Source organism: Lipophrys pholis (genome assembly GCF_963383615.2).
Source record: "Lipophrys pholis genome assembly, chromosome: 22".
NCBI classification, from domain to species: domain Eukaryota; kingdom Metazoa; phylum Chordata; class Actinopteri; order Blenniiformes; family Blenniidae; genus Lipophrys; species Lipophrys pholis.
The window spans coordinates 8221402-8241911 of NC_137644.1; the positions used below are offsets into that span (position 1 = coordinate 8221402).

Sequence of the window (20510 nt, forward strand, 5' to 3'; positions counted from 1 at the left end):
AGAAGCGGAGTCGCAGCGCTCCGACCATCTTCCTCCTCCAGAGTCTTTATTGCTGGTGTGATTGAGATAAAAGGGGGGAGGAACGGGGGGGGGGGGGGGGGGGGGGGGTATGAGTGGAGAAAAGTACAAACAAATAAGCACCATCATCTTCTCTTCTTTTCTTTTTTGATAATGTCCGGCTCTTCTTTTAGCACCACGTCCTCGGCTCCATTCACCTCCTCCTCACTTCCTCCGGAGCCGCAGGAAATCAAAGTGGAAGAGCCTCTTCCTCCTCCTCCTCCTCGTCATCCTCTTCCTTTCTGCGTTCATGTGCTTGTAGTGAAGTCGTGCACTTGCTTATTTCTAATACCCTGTTCTCCTCAGCATGCACAGTGAGCGTGTTTGTAATCTTCAAGGTTTCGTCTCCCGGCAGTGTCACAAACTTCTTTTTCCTTTTTTTTTGTCGTTTTGTTTCCTCACCCGCCAACGTGTCTACAGCACAACAGTGTCCGGTAACGGATGTGGCCCTTGAACGCGTCACACAAACACTCGGCTGTGTCTGTTGAGCTTCAGGATCTTCCCCAGTCTCTGCTTGGCGGTGGCCATTCCCTTCTTGGGCCGTTTGCCTGAAAAACACAAAGAGAGAATTAGGATTTCACTTTACGGACCCTGAACTGTCAACGGGCGGGGCGACGACGCGAACCTTTGGTGGCCTGATTGCTGATGGGTGGGGGGTTGGGCGCGTGCCTCTTGGAGGGGTGCAGCGGCGGCGACATGGCGGGGTCACAGTACTGGTAGTCCGTCTCCTGATTGTCCCAGGCCTCGCTGCTGTTGCCCTGGCTGTCCATGGGGCTCTTGTCGCCCTGCAGGCGGCGCTGGTGCTGGTGGGGGTGCTGGGCCGCCGGGCCCGGGCTGGACCACCAGGGTTCCCTACAGGGCAACGACGACGCCGCCGCCGCAGCCGCCGCCTTCTCGGGCTCGGCGGAGCACAGCAGGCCGGCCATGGACAGCATCCCCTGAATGGCCTCTGCCGTGCTGGGTGAGGTAGGACGTTCTCTGCAGGGCGAGACGGGGAAACCATGAGACGCAAGACGGTACAGGAAGAGTTCTGATCCACATCGGGACAATGCCTCACCGTTTGAGTGGTTTGTGTTCGTGCCTGAGTGTCTGACCGGACTGGTCCAGCTCGATGGTGTGCCCTGAGCCCCTCTCCTCCTCCTCATCCTCCCCTCCCTCCTCCTGGGAACTCTCCGAGTCCTCGTCGGAGGACGATGACGACGACGATGATGACAAGACTTTACGCTATAGTGAGAAGACAAATTAGTAATCACAGAAGAGTTTTCTTCATATTTAGATCAGTGCTGCTTTTGGCAGATTGTGAGAAAAGTACCAGCTTTTCATAAACTGCGACTGAAAAAAGCATTTTGCAAATAAAATGACAGCATGTTCACTTTCAACCATGTGTCTGATCCAATAGTTCATAATTTGTTGTTTCAACACTGTGTCTCACTTGAAATGGGATATTTTTGCAGAATTTAGGTTTTTGGGTTCGTGGTTCAAATCTGGCAGCAGAAAAACAAACGTTGGGGGAGGACAGTGATCTTCGTCTTAAAGCGGCAGGCACACGGAGTGAGAGAGACGAAGATCTAGAAAAGCTTCTCTTACCCTTCTGGGACAGTCGCTGTCTGACTCCATGTCGGACACACTCGAGTGTCCCGAGGCGTCTTCCCTGAGTTCAGTCTTCACCCTCTGCAGCCCCCCTGTCACACACACACACACCATCACTTTCTGCTGCAGCTTCTCCATCGACGAGCCGCTCGATGGAAACTTACCGAAGATGGAAACTTCCTCTGCTCCACTTTCCTCCGTCGGCTCCGACTTCACGTCCACACGACTCTTTGGTGGCTCCTCGCTCTCCGTCTTCACCGGACTGGAGCTGACCCGCCGCACATCTCTGCACACACACACACACACACACACACACACACACACACACGGTTAGTTTCTCCTTCACAGTCTTTGCAGTCGGTGCGTCTGAAGCAGCTCTAACCTGATGATCCTGCCGTTGACCAGTGTTAGCCGCAGGTGGTTGTCTTCCAGAGACTCGGTGGCGGCTGCCGACGCGGTGGACGCTTTGTTGAGCTTCCCGTGAACCTTGGCACAAAACGCCGGATCCTGGGGAGACGAGAAACGGGCGAATAGCCCCGTTACCCCCGCAGGAAACAACCGTGTGGATATGTACAAGAAGAGGGAGAAACATCTCCAGAATATATATGAGAGAGAGAGAGAGAGAGAGAGAGAGAGAGAGAGAGAGAGAGAGAGACTGACTAACATAGGGGAAGGGGAATCACCTTTTTTTATCTATTCAGTTCTGTAAAAAATGTGTGATGTTTTGGAAACTCAAAGATGCTCTCTCACTACATGAGGGGTGACGATGTGAACTCTGACCGTCCGTCATTAAAGTCAGAACCTCACCTCCTCCAGCAGGCCGACCTCCAGCCTCCTCAGCACCTCGCGGGTGTGCTGCTCCAGGATGTCCAGGTTGGACGGGATCTTGGGGGCCTGCCGCTGCTGCTCCCTCAGCCTCCTCGCCGCCCTGCGGGCCCGCCGCGCCTGGCACAGCCTCTCCAGGGTGGAGCGGGTGGCCGGGCAGCCGCCGGAGCCCGACGGCACGCCGCATCCCTGAGTTTTCACTGGCTTGTTCCCGCCCACTGGCTCCTCCTGCAGAGTGAGCGGCGAGACAACGCGGGGAAGTTTGAACAAATATCTGGAGGGACAGAGGCTCGTGTGGCGACGCCGAGAAAAGCTCCAGAGGTCAACGTGTCTCCCTTTTACCTCCAGGTAGCGGATTTCCTTGGTCAGCTCTTTAATGAGGTGGTTGGGCCTGATGTTGTCTGGTACCTCACTGCTGGGCTCAGTCACCTGACAAACCAGGACAGACAGGAAGTCAGTCGTCTGCCATGGAGGACCCGGGGCCCGAGACACCGACGCCGTTCTGGTTACATTTACCAAACTCTCACCTCTCGTTTCAACCAAGTCCTCAGTGCACTGATTAAAGCCTTGACTCCGTCCACCAGGTAGGTCGGAGGCGGACAGTTGTCCTCGCGTAGCTCTGAGGAGGAAACCACAGGGTGAGAAGAGCGCCGGTGGAAACTCTTCTGAACTTCTTTAATGGCTGCAGACATTCAGCTCTTCACTTCAGGTCTGGTGTCTACACCTCTGCTTCTAAATTTACAGCAAAGTAACTTTTACTATCTGTTATGACAATTGTTCAATGTCGCAGCATCCAGTTATTGCCTTTACTAAAAGGTGGAGCAGGACTGAAACAGACTTTCGGTCTAGTTGAAGTTTAGTTTGTAGATTATCTAAAGCCAGCAAACAATTTTCCTGTACAGTTTTATATCTTTATCCTGGTAAAGTCTGGAACTGTGCCATCCTCTTCCTCTCACCCATACCCTCTAACATTTGTCTCATTACTGCCACCAAGTGTCCAAATCATGCAACAACAGAAAATATGAGTCTGCCAACAATAAGCATAATAATAATAATAATAAACATCTTTCGTTTATCAAATAAGCAACAAACCAGGTGCAAACTAAAGCTAAAAAAATTGTCATGAAAACTGAAGCCATTTGAAAGTGTCTACAAGTTGAGAAGAGAGAGAAACAGTTGATACAGCTTTAAAAAAGACAACAACATACTAACAACCGATGACAGCTTGGTATTCTTTTGTGGTTCTCACCTTTGAGCATTTCCAGAAGGTTCTTGGCCACGTACCAGCAGATGGCCTCGAAGTACGGAAACTTGAAGAGGTCTGGGGTTTTCAGACGGCGCTCCATTTCATAACACCTGAACAGCAAAACCTTGTTTTACTTTACGAGATGAAAAAAAGAAAGAAAGAAAGAAATGATGGAGGATTGTGCGGTCTACCTGAGCTGCATGCCAATATTGAGGTTGTGAAGGAAGTTCCCTCCAAACGCCATGCAATCCTGAGAGGTGAGAACACCGTGGATCCAGCCTGTAGGGGGCAGCAGAGCACAAACTGTTCACCAACTGGACCATCCAGCGGGAGTACACTATAAATATTTAATTGATCTCAGAGAGAAAGTTAAAATACCAAATAAGACAGGATAATATTGAATGAATAATATGAAATATTTCGTACAAGACTTAATTCCTTTCTTTCCATGCATAAATTACACCATTGACAGAAAAACACAACAAACGCTACAAGAAAGAGTGATGGGAGTTCGGATTCCAGTCCCGAAAGAACAGCACTGCTGCACAATGTATTTTAATGCACGAGTGGAAATCTGCTTAAACCGCAGAGGTTTCTATGGTTTTTACAGATCCATGTGAACGTAAAGCAGCGACACTCTGAACTCAGACGTGGATTGAGTCAAACTTTAGAAAAACAAGACTCTGACTGAGAGAAAGCAGAGTCTGTGGAGGGACGGGGGGGTGGGGGGTGTTGGACGGGGGTTGGTGTGACGCTGATAGACAGGCCTGATAATGCTGCGGCTCACTGACCCACTGTGCTCTCTGACCCCCACTTAATTCCCACCTCTCCACACCCTTTCTGCCTAAAGGCTCCCTTTCACAACGCCGCCCCGGCCCGCTGTGAAAGCCGGGCTGAAGACGGATCGGGGACGTCCAGCAGTTTGACGGGCTGAGCTGAGCTTTGTCCCTCTGCCTGCAGACGAAAGGAACTCCGTCAGCTTAGAAAGTCTATTCACAGTCTGATGGATGTTTAATTGCATGACGTCGGCGTCACTTCAGTGAACGAGAGCATGTCATATTCAGTTAGTGACGCAGCACAAACATCTCTTTACCTTCCAATCTCCTCCACAAAGGTTTCTACTTCACCTTTCAACACATTACGGAACAGCTCCGGCTCTCTTCATCTTTCCAATCTAATCATTATCATTAAGACGTGTTTGGGCTGTTGCTCGGGACGGAATTCTCTCTCTGTTATTTTCCTTTGGCAATGATAGGGGCCCTTTGGGAAGGCTGTATTTTCCTGGCAGCGGCGTCCTGTAGCCCGATTATTTTAACTTTACGAGATCAGCAAAGGTGGCAACAAACGGGCTGCGGTCGCCGTGACGCAACGGTGACACAAATAGCCGAACGAGAGCCTGGAAGGCAGCGGGTGAGATCCAGCCCTCTCTGCGCAGCAGCAGCGTTTCCCACCAGCTACATGGAGACGCTTAAAACGCTACAAAATCGTTGTGTTTTCACTTGAAAACGTTGTGTAAACGAGCTGGAAAACTGCCCACTGATTTCATTTGTTGGCGAGAGTGTGTGTAAAAGCCAATATTTGGTTTCCTTTCAATGGGAAAGAAGGTTTCTGCAGGAGGAACATGATCAGGGCTTTCTGCGACCCACAGAGGCACCGACCTGTTGGGATGAGCAGGGTGGTTCCCTGGGGCACGACACACTTGTAGCACATGTCCACTTTGTCCCCAAAGAACACTTCGCTCTGATTGGGCGAGGAGCTCCAGGCCTCGTATAGTGCAAGGTTGGTGGGGGTGGGCTTGATCAGGTAGAAGATCTTCTCACCCTGCGAGTCAGGTGGAGGGGAAAAAAAAGAAAAAAGACTTTAAACAAGCTCCCACCTCTAGATGAGCTCCGTTCACTGACTGAAACGTGAACGGAGCTCAGGTGAGCCGTGAAGTAAACTGGTTTCATGTCAACGAAATCACGTTGTGTGTGTATTCATATGAGCTCAACCTAAAGTGTTAATCAGCTGAATCACTCCTTCATTTCTCATAAGAAAAATAGCTACCAATAATAAGTGAATAAATGATTCATTCCGACATCAAAATGGACGCATTTGCTCTGCAGACACTCACCCAGAGAACATGATACCAGACCGAAGTGCCTCCAAAGTCTATGTGGAAATCTGTGTAGCTGTCCTTGACTCCCATAAGGCAGTACTTCTGGACAAAGGGCTTTGGGAAGAAGGAGTCATCCGGCCAGTAGTTCTCCACCCAGGACATCTTCTGGGCCACGTCGGGGACCTCCACCGCCTTCGACATCCTGAAGGGGGCGAGAAGGAGAACGTTATATAATACTCATTATTGACAGAAGTGGTTGTGTCTCACAGATTTACCTGCTGCCAACTTTCCCAGAATTCAGCTTTAATGTGAACCTGCTGACCTGCACCGTTGGTCTTATTCTATAATAAGGGGAACTTTTGGTTCATTTTGATCAACATTAACAAAATTTGTGTTGCTGTTTGGATTAATTTGAGAACCAATGGGAACATTTGTCATCTCAACCTTGACATTAGAATTATATCTATGAGACATGAGTTTTAGCGTTCAAGCTAATCAAAAATATCAGACAAATGTTGAATTTGAACATTTTCACATATTTTAGAACCGTTTCTAAGAGTCAATATGGATTTATGCATTTATAAAAGGGGCTTTGCAAATAAAGGCATATATGGACGTAAATATCCCAAAAACTAAGGATCAACTGTCAGGTTGATACCAGCCGCATAAAATAAACCAAAATACAACAGTAATACTAGCAGGAGGAAAATCATCTTCAAAATAATACGTGGAAAGGAAATAAAACATAAGACTCATAAAGCGCATTAATTAGTAATGATATTCAAAGTTCCCGTATTATTCAGTTTTTCAACAATTTCTCATAGACGTCAGCGTTTTTCCCCAAATCAGCTTTGGTTCTGAATTTCAACCAGTCTAGACGTTCCTCTCGTGAGCTCGAATGAGAACAGGCTGTTTCTGTGTCCGAGTCGTTCCACGCCACTCAGGAAGAAGTTTAGTGTTACCAGACTGGACGGGTTTCCTCCCAATGGGCCCTTTAGGGGAGCCTGTTTGCGTTACCTTTGTTGTTTGTATATTAAGTGGAGTTGTGTGCTTATGACGTGTTCTTCATAATGCAATATAATAATAGTTTTATATTTTTAACACAAGCTTCTACAGAGGTTGAGATTTGGGCTGGTTTTTTATTGAGGTCGGCGGGTTTTATGTTGTGTTTTGGCTCGAAACAGTGAGTGAGATCTGGCAACCCGGCTTTCTATGATCTACATGTGGATGTGAGTATCCACTACCAGAGGGAGCGGTAATTTCCCCACATGATATCATGAAGGGAAAATCTTTGATTTGCCTGTATGAGCACTCATTCACTAGAAAGTGGAGCAAGCAAGTAAGAGAGATGACAATTCCTCGAAACACTTCAAATTCACACACCGTCTCAACGTTTCTTGCTTGTTTAGACTTCTTTGATGAGTTGTTGCAGCTAAAATAAAATAGCAGACTGACTAAACAAACCCAGTCAGCGGTGATAATCTTGTCAAAGCTGTTCGAAAGGCGAGGTGAGTGAACTGTGGCGGAGCTTACTTAGTGTCGGAGAACTCCAGGCTGATGAGGTTGAGGACTTTGGGTCGATGGGGGTTGGTGAAATACTTGATGAACTCGCTCAGCTTCATCTTGCTGTCCGCCTGCCGTGCCACATCTATCACGTCGATGACTTTGTCGCCACCTAAACGGGAGGGAAACATGAGACGTGAGGCGAAGGAGTTCTGCAGTGGGGAATGAGACAAATCCAAGTCTTTAATTGGCTGCTGTGTGGGTGGAGGGGTCGCAGGGGGTCAGCAGCTTGCCAGCATCTCCGAGTGTTTTTAGTGATCGAGCCCTGAGGGGGAACTGGCACCGATGTGGTACTGTGGGAGGGGTCTGTCAATCTGCTCAGACCGCCAGTCCCTGGAGGAGAGGGTGGAGGTGAGAGCGAGATCGAGAGGATGTGAGAGGGCAAGTGTGCAAAGGCTGCGTCTCTGTTTACGTGTACGAGACGGAAAACAGATGCTGGAGAAACCATGAACACAGACGAATAACAGCGGAGCCGGAAGCTGGACCAGGGCGGTGTGTGTGTGTGTGTGTGTGTGGGTGTGCAGCAAAGACAGCTGCTTGTTGTATTTTACCCCACACACCCCTCCCACACACCTTTTTATTACCCCGTGCACGTATTCGGCATGCGTGCACGCACATACGTGCGCGCGCACACACACACCTCTGACGGCCCAGCTGGCCAGCGTCTGATGACAGACAACAGCTGGAGCAGCGGCAGGCCATTGGGAACAAACACACAGCGCCGGGGCAGACAACCTCTCAGAAATGCCCCAGAGGGGCAGCTCGGGCTCCCCGACGCCCCATCACTTCTACTGTGATAGATTACAACACTCTGTGATGTTAAAGAGCTCATTAATTAAAGCAATGCTTGGAGATTTATGCTGCTTGTTATTGGACAAACAGAAGGAATTTGTCGGATATACAATCCCGTTTCTTGTATATTTCCCGCAGATGTCTCCTGTCAACCTTTAAAGTCCACATTCTCACATGCTGTTGTATACAGCACATGCTCAAACTGCTTCAGGCTGCCGCAGCGGCCGGCACGCTGAGAAGAGAAACCTTGGTCAAACGTTTGTTTTGCACTGTGCAAACAGTTTGGCAGCCTGCACGGTCAACACACGGGAGGATCAGGAAAATAGCTTCATCTGCAGATTCATTGTAGATCAAAAAGCAACGAGAAGGCCGACCTCTTGAGTTTTTGAAAAGTCAAGGATGAACAGATTTGATTTATTTAACATGCACAATCTAAACTTTAAATAAAAGTCCTAATCTCACCAAATGTTGGACCTAAATAGACCCCATGTTTCACTTTTTAAAAAAGTTTTATGTGCTCAAGCAAAAAAGAAAGATTTTTGAGGGATCCTGGTATTAGAGGGCCATTGTCCTCCGTACGTCGACTGCCGTCACCGAGCTCCGGGAACAAGATTCAACACCACTGCGTCGAACCAATAAAAGTTCCCACAGACCGACATTGGAGAAGCCTTATCCGTTTATTAGTGGACTTGCTGCCTTGCGTGAAGTGGAATAGTTCAACTTAGGCCCAGTTTACAACGACAATCACAACACAGCGTTTTTGCATTTTTGTTTCAGAAAAGTTTGGGGTTTACACGACAACATTTTGAAAACTATGTCTGTTTACGTACAATTTTTTGTTTTAGTAATAAATCCACACACACGCATGCTCTCAGAAAACAATACGTTAGAAACAATAACAGCACCAAGGAGACTGGAGACAGGAGACTATGGACTGGTAGTCATGACATAACATTCTTCTTGTTGTCCATCTATTGAGCATGCGCAGATTTTTACCCATTTACCGCAACGATGGTGCGCATGTGCTGTAACAGCATTTTTGCTGTTTACACGGCGACGAAGCCTGAGCATATCCAAAGATTGTGATTTCCCTGTTTCCATGGAGACCGAGTCGGGGGATTTTTTTGAAAAGTTCCACCTTGGGAGTCGTTTTCAAAACATTGTGTTTTCAGTGGCTCTGAGAACCATCGTCGTGTAAATAAACCCTCAAACTGCAACAGGGCCTGAATCACTCTAGAATAACAACATTAATAAAGATCCTGCACATCATCTCCACACTGCTGGTGCTTTCATGAAACACAAAGATAATAGAGAAGTATGGGAGTAGCCAGAAAATGTGCAGCATTTTTTCTTTGGTGCTTTGCTGGTAATTTCCAGCTGCTTATTAGCTTTTAGCTTGTCGCAGTGTCACCCCGAAATAACAAAACAAAGATTTTCTCACACCTGTCACATGTTAATACTTCAACCTTGGACCACACACCAAGCTGGCAGCACAGAGACCCCGCTGAGCCACAGAGGACATCAGTGTTTACTCCAGTTGTCCTATTGTCTCACGACGAAATGAAACCCGACACGCAGTCCCTGATTGTAACACCTGTGCCTTGGCTTAGTGCTCAATAAGGCATAGGAGCGAGGGATGGAGTGAGAGAGGGAGTCTGTAATCTGAACTTAATGATAAAAACACCAGTGGACTTGGGTAATGGGCTTGTAATAGGAGCTGGGAAGTGGCAGACTGTTTCAGTAAGGAAGCGAAGTGGTCAGGGAGAGGTCAGTGAAAGCTTAGCCGTCACTCGTTTAAGACTCATTCAGCCATTGCCTGATGCCTGATAAGTGGGTTAAAACCCCATGAACCTGGAGACCTGCTCGTATTGACACACAGACGGCGCCTGCAGAGCAATGTCCACTTAGCTTTTAAGCAGACGAAGGAGACTGGTGCGCACACCATCGCTCGCAGAACGGGAACTCAAAGTGTACTTACCCACGTACTCCTCCACGTCTGTGACGGAGAAGGTCGGCGGGGGCAGCTTCAGCCCCAAGCCCTCCATCTCAGTCACCATGATGGGGTAGTGGAAGCCGTGCCGCTCCAGATACCTGGTGGTCACCTGCTCCCCCTTCATCCGGATCAGGAGCTCTTCCCCACTGAAACCAGATCACCACAGCTTCAGTCGGGCAGTCGATTCATGAAGGTGTCGCCACAGAATGCTTTCAAAAAAGACTGAGCTGCCACAATAAACCTCCAATAATACTAATTTCACTATTTCAGGTTTTACTTACTCTTGGGATCGCCACAGATTACGGATGCGCCAATACCAATAATAGAACAGAGTCTCTGGATTCAGAACTGAGGCAGTGGTTGTGTACCTGGGGAAGGTCCTGCTCTGGAGCTTCTTGACAAACACCGAGGTGCCGGCCTGCACCGGCTTCGATCCGTCGTCTGGCTCTGTGTAGTCATGTCTGTGCCAGTTGTTGCGTTTTTTCACTGTAAAACAACAACAACAATAAAAGTCATTGGTGTTAATCTTTGATGGCGTTGTTTCGCTCTAATCTCATAATGTCACCAGCGACCACAATCATTTTTCACAAGTCCCTCAATTTACCACTCAACCCCTGGCTCAGAGACGGAGCGGTTCGGCCAATCAAAGCCGGGGGTTTACAACACCATTCAATTAGCCTGTTAATGTGTGCCCTCGGGGCTCACAGAGGTTAACTCCTGCCCCTCCTCCACAAGCACAACAATCAGACCTGAGCAGAGTTTCCCAGTGGGACTGATCCAGCATGCAGAGAGGAGGAAGAGGACGCAAGAACCCGATGCAGGAGGTTCATGTTCAAACTGAAGGAGTTTCAACCATTTATGAACTTTGTGCAAGTTCAAACCAATTATGTTTTTTTTGTGTATATCATTATAAAGTAATATATTGCAATCATATTATACTTGATTTAAATTGTTTACTCGATGTACTATGTCTCTCAGTTGTTTACATTTTCACACAATTTATTATCTTATTATTCTTGATTACACACTGAATTGAAAGTACCAGAATAACAAATGCAGAGGAAGGTGTTACTCACTCAAGGAGGGTCCATGTAGGACATCACAGTTGGGACAGTGGTAAACATCGATATCCACAGCCTGATGCTCCTCGACCTGCACACAGCTGGAGACACAAACAGTAGAAAACACAGTCAGACTGATAAATAGTTACCACAAAGCCAAATAGAGAAGATAAAACTTTAGATTTTAGACCACTTTTAATATGAACAATTCAGTTGGTGGTGAAGTTTTTAATTTCTTAATCTGATCCAATTTGTTTATTACCAGAACAAACAATAAGGGTTTCAGAAGCAGCGAGATAATGCAGCACTCAGTGCATCAACAACACATTGAATATTTATTGTTTAACAAATATTTTACTAGCAGCAAACTAAAACCTCAGAGCAGAAGTTATGTAATAACACAAGCACGACCTTTCACTTTCTTATTAATGACACAATCTCACACTGAATGAACACATGCTCAGAGTTACAGAAGGATTAAAATGTGTCATATTAACACTAATAAAGCTGAATGTCAGCCGAACAACAGGCACCAACACCTTTCCTCTGGTGCAAACCAGGCCCGTTCCTCAGCAGAGCCGTCAGTCGCATTTCTGTTTCAACTATTTCAGGGAGCACATACAGTCCAATTTCACCTCGAGTGGGCCAGAGCAGTGCAATAGTGCCATAACAACATCAAAACGCTCCATTCTTGCTCTCAGCTCTAGAGATGAGTTACAAATTGGCTGCGGCCAATCACAAGTGAAACGGGGTGTTTGGCGCTCTGAAGGGTGAAAGCCTGCAGGAGGGACGGCGCTGACCGCAGCCGCCTATCAGCTTTGATCTGTGAGGAATTGCAGGAAACTGTAAAGGAAATAAAGTCGAGGGCCATTAACTCATCAGGAAGTGGAGCTCTCGTGTGAGTGCCCCCATCACCCTGGTGCACAAACAGGATATCGACAGTAGCCCCCTCTGACAACATTACCACAGATAACTTCATCTTGGACTGACGGCACAGAAAATATTTGTAGATATACAGATAAACTTGTATCAGACAGTAAAAGCCTCAGAACTTCCCAACAATTCACTTTCCCATAAGTATTCGCTTTCTGTTTTACAAATCAGTATCTTGCTGCTCAAATACTCAGGCTCCGTTTACACAGCAACGTTTCAAGTCAAAAGGCATCGTTTTGGGGTTTTCGTTTCAGAAAAGTTTCACGTTCACACGGCAAATTTTTGAAAATGATGAATCAAGGAAGTGGAAGAAACCCTGAAAACTATCCTGTCTTCCTGTAGGGCCACTAGAGAGTGGTGCTGTTTGTTTTTGTAATGAAACCACTAGAAAACAATAACAATGTGAGTACACGGACATTCGTATGAACAGACGACCAAGTTGGATTGTTCGTACTAGCGACTCAACTACCAAACTGCTGGTCGACGTGTGCAAGTTTTCAAAAAGTTGCACTTTCAGTGGCTCCGAACGCCGTTGTCATGTAAACGAACACCAAAAACAGAACAGAAGTTTTGCATTTTGTCTAAAAAACTTTGTCGTGTTCGGGACCCAAAAACAGCTTGAAGAAGTTCTCCTGCTCCGGCACGTGAGCGAGAGGACGACCAACAATAACACTGCACATAACTTGGCTGGATGGCTCTGCGTAGCTCATGCAGCAGGAATCTCTGCTCCAACATGTGGCGGGTTTGTCCCTCTCGTCTGGTGACTGAGCTTTAGGGGAAACAAGGGTTCTGTGCCTCAGGCCTGACTCAGCACGTGTCACCTGTAATGATTACTACGAAACGAGGCTCGCAAACCTGTAAAAACCACAAGGAAGAAAATGACTTGAGGGGGGAGAAGGAAAAAAAAAAAAAAAGAGGGAAAAAAGGCCAAGTATTTCCTGCCTTACTCGGGCTTGATGATGGATTGCATCAGCGCAGAGCTGCTGAGGGAACTTAAGTGAACTTCATCAGCTTGTGATCTGATTGATCACTGAGGAGCGTTTCTTGATGTGCTGTCGCGAGTCGCAGGACCTCAACAAAAAGTCACAAAGTACAGCTCCGATGTCCCGCGAGGATAATGGACAAATCTTATCCTGACGGGACGTAGTTCCTCCAAATCACTGAGCTAAACTTGCCTTCCTGAATGAGATGAGACGTGTTTACTTGGCTAAGCCCTTTGCCATCAACAGCCCCTCTCTCCCCACTTCCTGTCATCAAGGGCCACCTTCCTGTGTGAGTGAGAGGGCTTATTCATTAGTCCAGGCACTGTGAGCGATTCATTGTCCTCAGTGATCACTGCAAAAACACAAAGGCTGGAGGCGGGCATCGCCATTATTTTAAGCTCTAAATAACCCCTCTGCATGGGGTGGCGACACGCCTACATTAGGGAGCTGGCAGATCCCTAATGGATGGGTAGTGGAGATGAAGATGGAGAGGAGATGAGGGCAGTTAAACACACCTGGCTATCTTTATCTACCCCGGAGGAGCACCTGACTCCTCAAGCCCCCCTTTTTCCTCCCTCATGCATGCAGCCAAACGCTTACATAAACAGAGCTCGGACAGCAGTAAGAGCCACTGAGCCCTGACAGATGGAGAAGGATCTGTCATTTTGGCCTTGCTGGTTAAATCACTTCAGCTCGCCCGCCATAAAAGCAACACAAAATCCCTGCAGCGGTTACAGCTTGAAGAGATTCTCTCTGCAGTCAGCTGGTAAACAAAAAAAAGAAAAAAAGAAAAGAGGATCACTTTGTTGTTTATGGGGCGTCACGGAGCCCCGGGGAGTTTTAACAGCTTAATTGTTTTGGTGCAGGTTGAGCCGCCGCGAGGCTCCTTGTGCCGGGGCTCCGTTTTCACACGTCTTCGACATGGTCGTCCCCCAGTGGCCCCGTAAAACCTCCAAAGTCATCAGTCAGACTGTCTCCAATACTAACACAGTCAGAACTCACCTAACAAACAAAGATTATATACTCCTGTGTTTGCACTTTTAGATAAGCAAACAAAGCATAAAACTGCATCGAAAATACATTTTCATTAATGATTCATTGGTTGATGACATTGTTAATAAATCAATTGGTTGTTGTGTCTTTAAAACAGGGGTGTCAAACATAAGGCCCATGGACCAATCCAGTCCACCAAACCACCAAGCAAATGCTTTTTTGGTGTGTTTTTTTTTTATAGCAAACATTGATGTTTCATCAAATTTCTTAAGAGTAGCGGAAACAACAACATTGAGACGTGAGCTGAGACATCAGTGATGCTGCCATGAAAGCCAGCAAACTCGCATTATCATCAAAGCCATGCTGTCAGCATGAGATTATAAAAACATGCATAATGTAACAGCAATAGGACATGTCTTTTTTTGGACATTTCACATCAGGAGGTTTCATTAAAATAAGCTTTATGTTGAGATTGTAATTTTCTTCCACAGAAATGGTTTGTTTTTGTGAAAAGTGAGATTTTGACCACTTATACTGTGCATCACAACAAAGAAAAACTTAAATTTACGAGCTATTATCGCAGTATTTATACCAGGGGGGCACTCAAAGTGGAATTTTGGCCATCTAAAATGCAGACCAAAAACCCTTATTTTATTCAATCATGATATCAACTTTTAAAAAATTTAAATCAGACCGTTTATCTTTAAAGGGAAGCACAAGTACCTGGTATACTGTGATACATCACTACTGTAAACAAATTTAACTCCTCACTGTAGTTTTTAGCTCTTCGTTACATATTTAGGCAGAGCTGACGGTCCTCCATTGATTTGACTTTGACAGGATAAACCAATTTTGAACTCTGTGGCTGAATTTCGTCTTTAATGTCATAATTCAGATTGACTAGTAATCCATATCCGAGGTTGTTGACCCCTAATCCAGCATTGATCAGGCTCAAACTAATGCAGCCTTCATGCTCCCGAGAGACGGCCATGCTAATGAATGTAAACATCGCTTTTAACAAGAGCGATGGGACTGCACTTTACTTAGGCCAATTAACTTATCAGATTATCACAGTCATGGACAAGAGCAGTTAAAAAATAAAGGAGAGAAAAAAAAACCTCCACTCATCCATCCGGTCCTTTAGCGTAAACATAAAATAGGCACTCTGTCGAGGCCATCCATCTCTCTTTAGTGTGCTCACGGGCTGTGCGACATTGACAGATCGTGCATTGAACTTGGCTTGCCGGAGTTCCCATCAATCACTCCCTCTGTCCCATCGAGCCTCGCCAGTCTGTCATCACCCCCACTGCTCATACGTGAGCCAGACAATGGGCTGAACCGAGTGCCCCGCACCTACACAGCAGTCTGACCCGACCTACTGAGGATGCTGAGTAAGTTGGCAGCGGAGGGCCTGGAAACAATCTGTTTACAGAAGCAGGTCACGCAATTAGGTGAGGCTCGAAATTACAAACGACACAGTTCAAAATAGTGTTTGTAATCCTAACCCCGAGGATCTGATAGTGGGTATTAGCATTTGTCAGTCGTTGAGGGTTGTGTTACTCCACCTGGAGACGCCGTCAAAAAGGGCAGCAAAATAAAGCAAAGGGTCAGCGAGTGAGTAAATGTCAACAGTAATCATAACAACCGATATGCTCCGAAAAATCTGGATACAGTCATGGAGATTGTTGGTTCAAAGGTTATTAATCGCGACACTGTTAATTCTACAAAAATATCAAAGCTACCAATTTAACTACCTATTGAAAAATAAACAAACTAATAAATGAGATTTAAAGTTTGAGGTTGCATTCGTTTCTAAATTTGTAGAACTTTGATCATAACATAAAAGACTCGCAAGGCTACTAGCTGGCACTGTTGGCTGTTTTTGTAATCAAGCCACACACACATGTGCTCAGAGAACAACACGCTATAAACATTAACAATGGGAGAACATGGACAGACGAGGAAGTTGGATTGTTATAATGGTGACTGTAAGTACTACTATAAGTACAACTATAAAACCACCTAGTCCCAGGAGAATATGGACTGGGATTCATGACACTGCAAAAAAACTTTATTGTTCATCTATTCGCACATATTTACTACGGAAGTGGTGGGCATGTGCAGTAGCAGCGTTTAAGAAAAGTTGGTTTTCCAGCCATTTACAAGGAGACAGGAGAGTGTTTTCATTTAAAGTGTTTGCATTTGAAAAGTTGCGTGTTCAGTGTCTCTGCGTACAGTTGTCGTGTAAACGAACACAAAGTTCCGTTTTTACTGGAAATCGTTCTTATGCACCAGCCAATGTTTCATAAACCAGTATTTCCAAACCACAGGCACCAGAGACCATGGAGGAGGGGTGGGGGGGCTTGTACAAATTAGATTACCATGTGTCACAGAAAACAATACACTTTTTAATATCTGCCACTTCCATTTTAGCTTTAGCAAAAAAAACAAAAAAAAAACAACAACACTGTCAAACAATTCAAGCAATACCTGTGGTTTCTAAGCACTGGCCATATGTGGTTATTGTTGTGTGGAAAGTATTTTTTTACCCGTAATGTTTTCGCAACACCTTGCACAGAGAGCTGTTTTTTAACATTCTTGGATGATATAGTGAAATGCGATATGAAGCAAAACTAAAAGGTGTCAGTCCACACATGAGGACTTTATCAACATACATTTTTCCCCTTTCCTACACTAAACAGACTTCCAATTGCCTACATCCTCCAACTACTGAGCTCCCAGGCAGCATTGTGTACTTTAAACTTCAGAGATACAGGTGAAGGAAAGCAGGACACTCTCAGCCAACACACTGACAAACAGGCACCAGGAGGCTGGACTCCTCTTTTTCCACTCCGCCGACGTGCCATAATCCACCAGCCAGAGAAATCCCTTCCCTCCTGGCCTGCCTCGTGGGAAAGAGGCTGGAAATGCGAGTGTATCTGCTTATTAGTCATCAATGGGGGAAGCTCCAACGTTTGTTCCTTTCCGGCGCATGACACACAGCCAGTCTTTTTTGGCTTGGCGATGCCGCAAGTTCTGGCTGCCAAGTTTTTTGGCAGCACCCTAATGTGGTTACGCAACGGCTTCCGTCATTTCAACATGAGCAAAAAAACAGATTATTGTATTCGTACACTGTTGCTGTGGAGATGCGCCCACACAGACCGATAAAGAGGATCACAGACGGTACGTCTACCGACCCATCTTGGGACAAAGTAGATTAAAACACAGAACATGACAACAAATTACAGTAGGTGATGTTCCTGATGAGAAAACATTGATATCCTAATTTATGTACAATCCTCCACAGAGATGTTACCCCACATTACATCACAATACCGGATGTAGACCACAGCATTCATGACTGGAATCTGACATTCTGGGCGACATCCACAAAGACGCACATCACAGGATTGCATTGCACAACAACAAAAGTCCTGTCATGGTCCTGACAGCTGCCACCCACTCACGGCTTGAATCACGTAAGCATCTGTAACAGTGGCGGCCCACTTGCAATCAGTTAGAGGACAGAACGCGACGGAAAAAGGGGAAAATAGGGCAGAAGCACACCATAGGCAATACAGGGACATGTGCATTGCCTGATGCCTCCAAATAATCCCACATTCCACCGCTAGGGGCCCCTGGCCATGTGGCTCCTGAGCCTGCACAGGGGATTTAAATTTCTCAAGCTGTCAATCAAAAATCCACCACAACAACAAGCTCGTTGTTCACCATTCAGTCACTTTCCAAAGTGTGCCAGTTACAACACGAGGGGGAAAACAAGCTCAATTTACACGCTGATTGTATTGGCTATGATTTTAAAATGAAGCATTATTCGTTCTGCAGCTACAACAAAACCCAAACAGAGACCATGTCTAGGAAGGCTGGAGTTGTTTCTGAACTGTGTGTTATGTAAGTGTGTTCAGAAATGTTGGCACGGATCGTCTTTACCTTGAATAACCCGACTAAGTGAGCCAGATAGGGAGCCTGGACTCTAATGCTGACACTGGATCCAGAACCATTAAATCACAGCTAAAAAAAACAACCGAACAAAAAAAACAACAACAACATATTTAACTCGTGTTTTTAGAGGATACGAGGAAAGGCAAACACGCAGGTTTGGCGTTTCACGGTGATCCGGGCCAGATTTCGTATTAACTGACACAGCTGTGAAACCTTCTCAGCTCCGAATAGCTTCATAAACCTGCTACGATAAATTCACAATGAGGAGTATCAAGGCTGTGCTGCGTCATTCGACTTGATTTGTCGGGTAATGAAGAAACACGAAGTGGTTTTTAAAGAGGAGAAAGCCCAGTTTCGCTCGGGGAGTCGTGTCAATAGACGGTTTAAAAGCCCCGTCGCCCACAGCTACTAGCGCTAGCAAGCTCAGTTAGCCACCGCTGAACGCCGCTCAGAGAAACGTCGCCTTTCCTTCATATACACGTCGGATTTGTCCCCTCCGGTAAACCAAGCCGCCGCGTGAGAATGTAACCCACGTACCTGCCGTGAAACCAGTCCTTACAGATGTCACACTCGATCATAAACCGGCTCACATCGTAGGGCTGCCGGCAGACACAGTACAGCGGGGCCGCCGCCATCTTCCTACTGTCCCCAAACAACGCAGGAATGGAGCGGGCGGGGATTTAACTCGGCGTCCGGAAACAGCCGAGGAGGCGCCGAGTGTGGCCGAAGAGCCGCCATTCGAGGCGATCCCACCTCTGACGTCACGCCCCAAATTATTCGTTTTCACGTGGTTGTGTCGAACCCCCCCCCCCCCCCCCCCCCCCCCGCACACCGCAAAAAACAATAAACACAAAGTTTTAAATAAAACTTAATACGAATGAAACGAAGGTTTTGATCAAGTTTACAACATTATAATCTGATACAACAGTAATTTTTATCAAGTTTACACTCTGATAATCTGACATTGAACTATGAGATTTACTGTACGGAAATGTTTGATTAGTCTTTTTTTTCTTTAAATTGAAATATTGTTTCGTATATAATCCATCCAAGATGACGAATCCTTTCAAAATTCCATAAACGCTTATCTGAGATTAAAGATGATAACAAAGGCTTTATCATAGGATACTTTCACAACAAAATGAGAATAGATAAAATAAAGTTAAACGTAAAACTCAATGGTGAATAACATTGTGCACAACTACACAGATTAAGACCACATGTTGAGAATTGTCAATTAGTCAGCCTCATATCCTCATAATATGCAGACATTTCCGGACTATTTGAAATATGTAAAGTGTGTATCACCTTATAATGAGGTTATTTAATAGTTGTATGAGAGCAACATAAATACATATACCATTCAAAAGCTGTCAGGTATGAGGCAAATGGGATTGTAATGACACTGGGGAGGTCACTCCATTTGTGCAACATCAGCACTGATATGTATGTAAACTAAAGAAAACAGCTGATTTAATTAAAAGAAAAGACAAGCTAAATGTGGCACATAAATGAACCCTGAACATCTGCAAGGTAGGAGGCTTTGAGATTCTCACAGCCCATCATAGCAAGCAATTCCAACCGAAACACTTCAGTGGCGCGCGCACACACACACACACACACACACACACACACACACACACACACACACACACACACACACACACACACACACACACACACACACACACACACAAAGCTCAATACACAAAATCCAGCCCTGGTTTGTCTCCATGGAGCGTGTCTGACATCCCTGTAAGATTAGATTTACATTTAACTGTATTTATTTGTATTTGACACATATTTCATTTTATTATATTTATTTGTTTTAGTATGAATGTATGTGGTGACTTCTATATAATCTAATTAATTGTTTTAGTCAGATGTTTGTTTATTTTATGTTTACTTCTTGCACTGCTCTACAAAAGATTGGTTCCTACCTGGGTGTTGTGGGTACAGCCTAATTAAGGGATGGACAGGGTTACGAGTAAATTGCGGTGAGCCTCGTTGTTGTTTGACAGCTGCTAATAAACGGCCTGAAACTGTCTTGCCGTGTTGGTTATCAATTCAGCACGTCAGGGAGTAAAGCTGACGAGGAGCCTAACTTAACTGTGACCCGCCTCACCCAGTGCCCGGGAGACGTGGAGCCGAACAAGTTTTTCAGGGTTACATACCCTACGTGCCTGTGTGCAGAATAGCAATGGGACCACCGACCCACAGCTTGATCTGAACGCTGACAGCACCCTTCCCCCCACAGGCCCATCTGTGCTGCTCTGCATAGGCAAGCGGCCCTGGTGCATGCAGGAGCTCCCGAGCTCTCTGTGCACTCCGCACACATGTGATCCAATCTGCAGATGTCAGGCTGTTTTCCGTCCTCTGATGCATTTTCACTCTGCACTAAAACATAAAACAAAAA

The 20510-nt window shown here is 46.0% G+C and overlaps 1 protein-coding gene across 3 annotated transcripts; it reads right to left on the minus strand.

Annotated features, from left to right (window-relative positions):
• Window positions 1–167: 167 nt before the first annotated feature.
• kdm7aa (lysine (K)-specific demethylase 7Aa) lies at window positions 168–18857 on the minus strand. 3 transcript variants are annotated; one of them, XM_080491640.1, is made up of 18 exons: window positions 18632–18857; window positions 11241–11326; window positions 10533–10650; window positions 10150–10310; window positions 7350–7491; window positions 5832–6018; window positions 5377–5539; window positions 3910–3997; window positions 3722–3828; window positions 3000–3091; window positions 2815–2901; window positions 2455–2700; window positions 2030–2154; window positions 1812–1933; window positions 1645–1739; window positions 1115–1281; window positions 683–1035; window positions 168–605 (listed from the first exon to the last, which is right to left on the minus strand). In XM_080491640.1, exons 1-18 carry the CDS (start codon window positions 18727–18729, stop codon window positions 517–519), a joined length of 2526 nt encoding a protein of 841 aa, XP_080347766.1. In that variant the 5' UTR covers window positions 18730–18857; the 3' UTR covers window positions 168–516. The 3 variants fall into 3 exon arrangements, with proteins under 3 accessions (XP_080347766.1, XP_080347767.1, XP_080347768.1); XM_080491641.1 differs by lacking the exon at window positions 18632–18857 and adding an exon at window positions 13106–13476; XM_080491642.1 differs by having other exon boundaries at window positions 2455–2901; window positions 18632–18758.
• Between the last annotated feature and the right edge of the window lie 1653 nt (window positions 18858–20510).

Excerpts from the sequence above, each read along its gene's own strand:
- kdm7aa (XM_080491642.1), bottom strand. The coding sequence starts at position 18,729 with ATGGCGGCGGCCCCGCTGTACTGTGTCTGCCGGCAGCCCTACGATGTG. Across the intron at positions 7,492-10,149 it reads AGACGTGGAGGAGTACGTGG|GTGGCGACAAAGTCATCGAC; the intron begins GTAAGTACACTT and ends CCTCCCGTTTAG. Across the intron at positions 1,282-1,644 it reads ACAGCGACTGTCCCAGAAGG|CGTAAAGTCTTGTCATCATC; the intron begins GTAAGAGAAGCT and ends TTCTCACTATAG.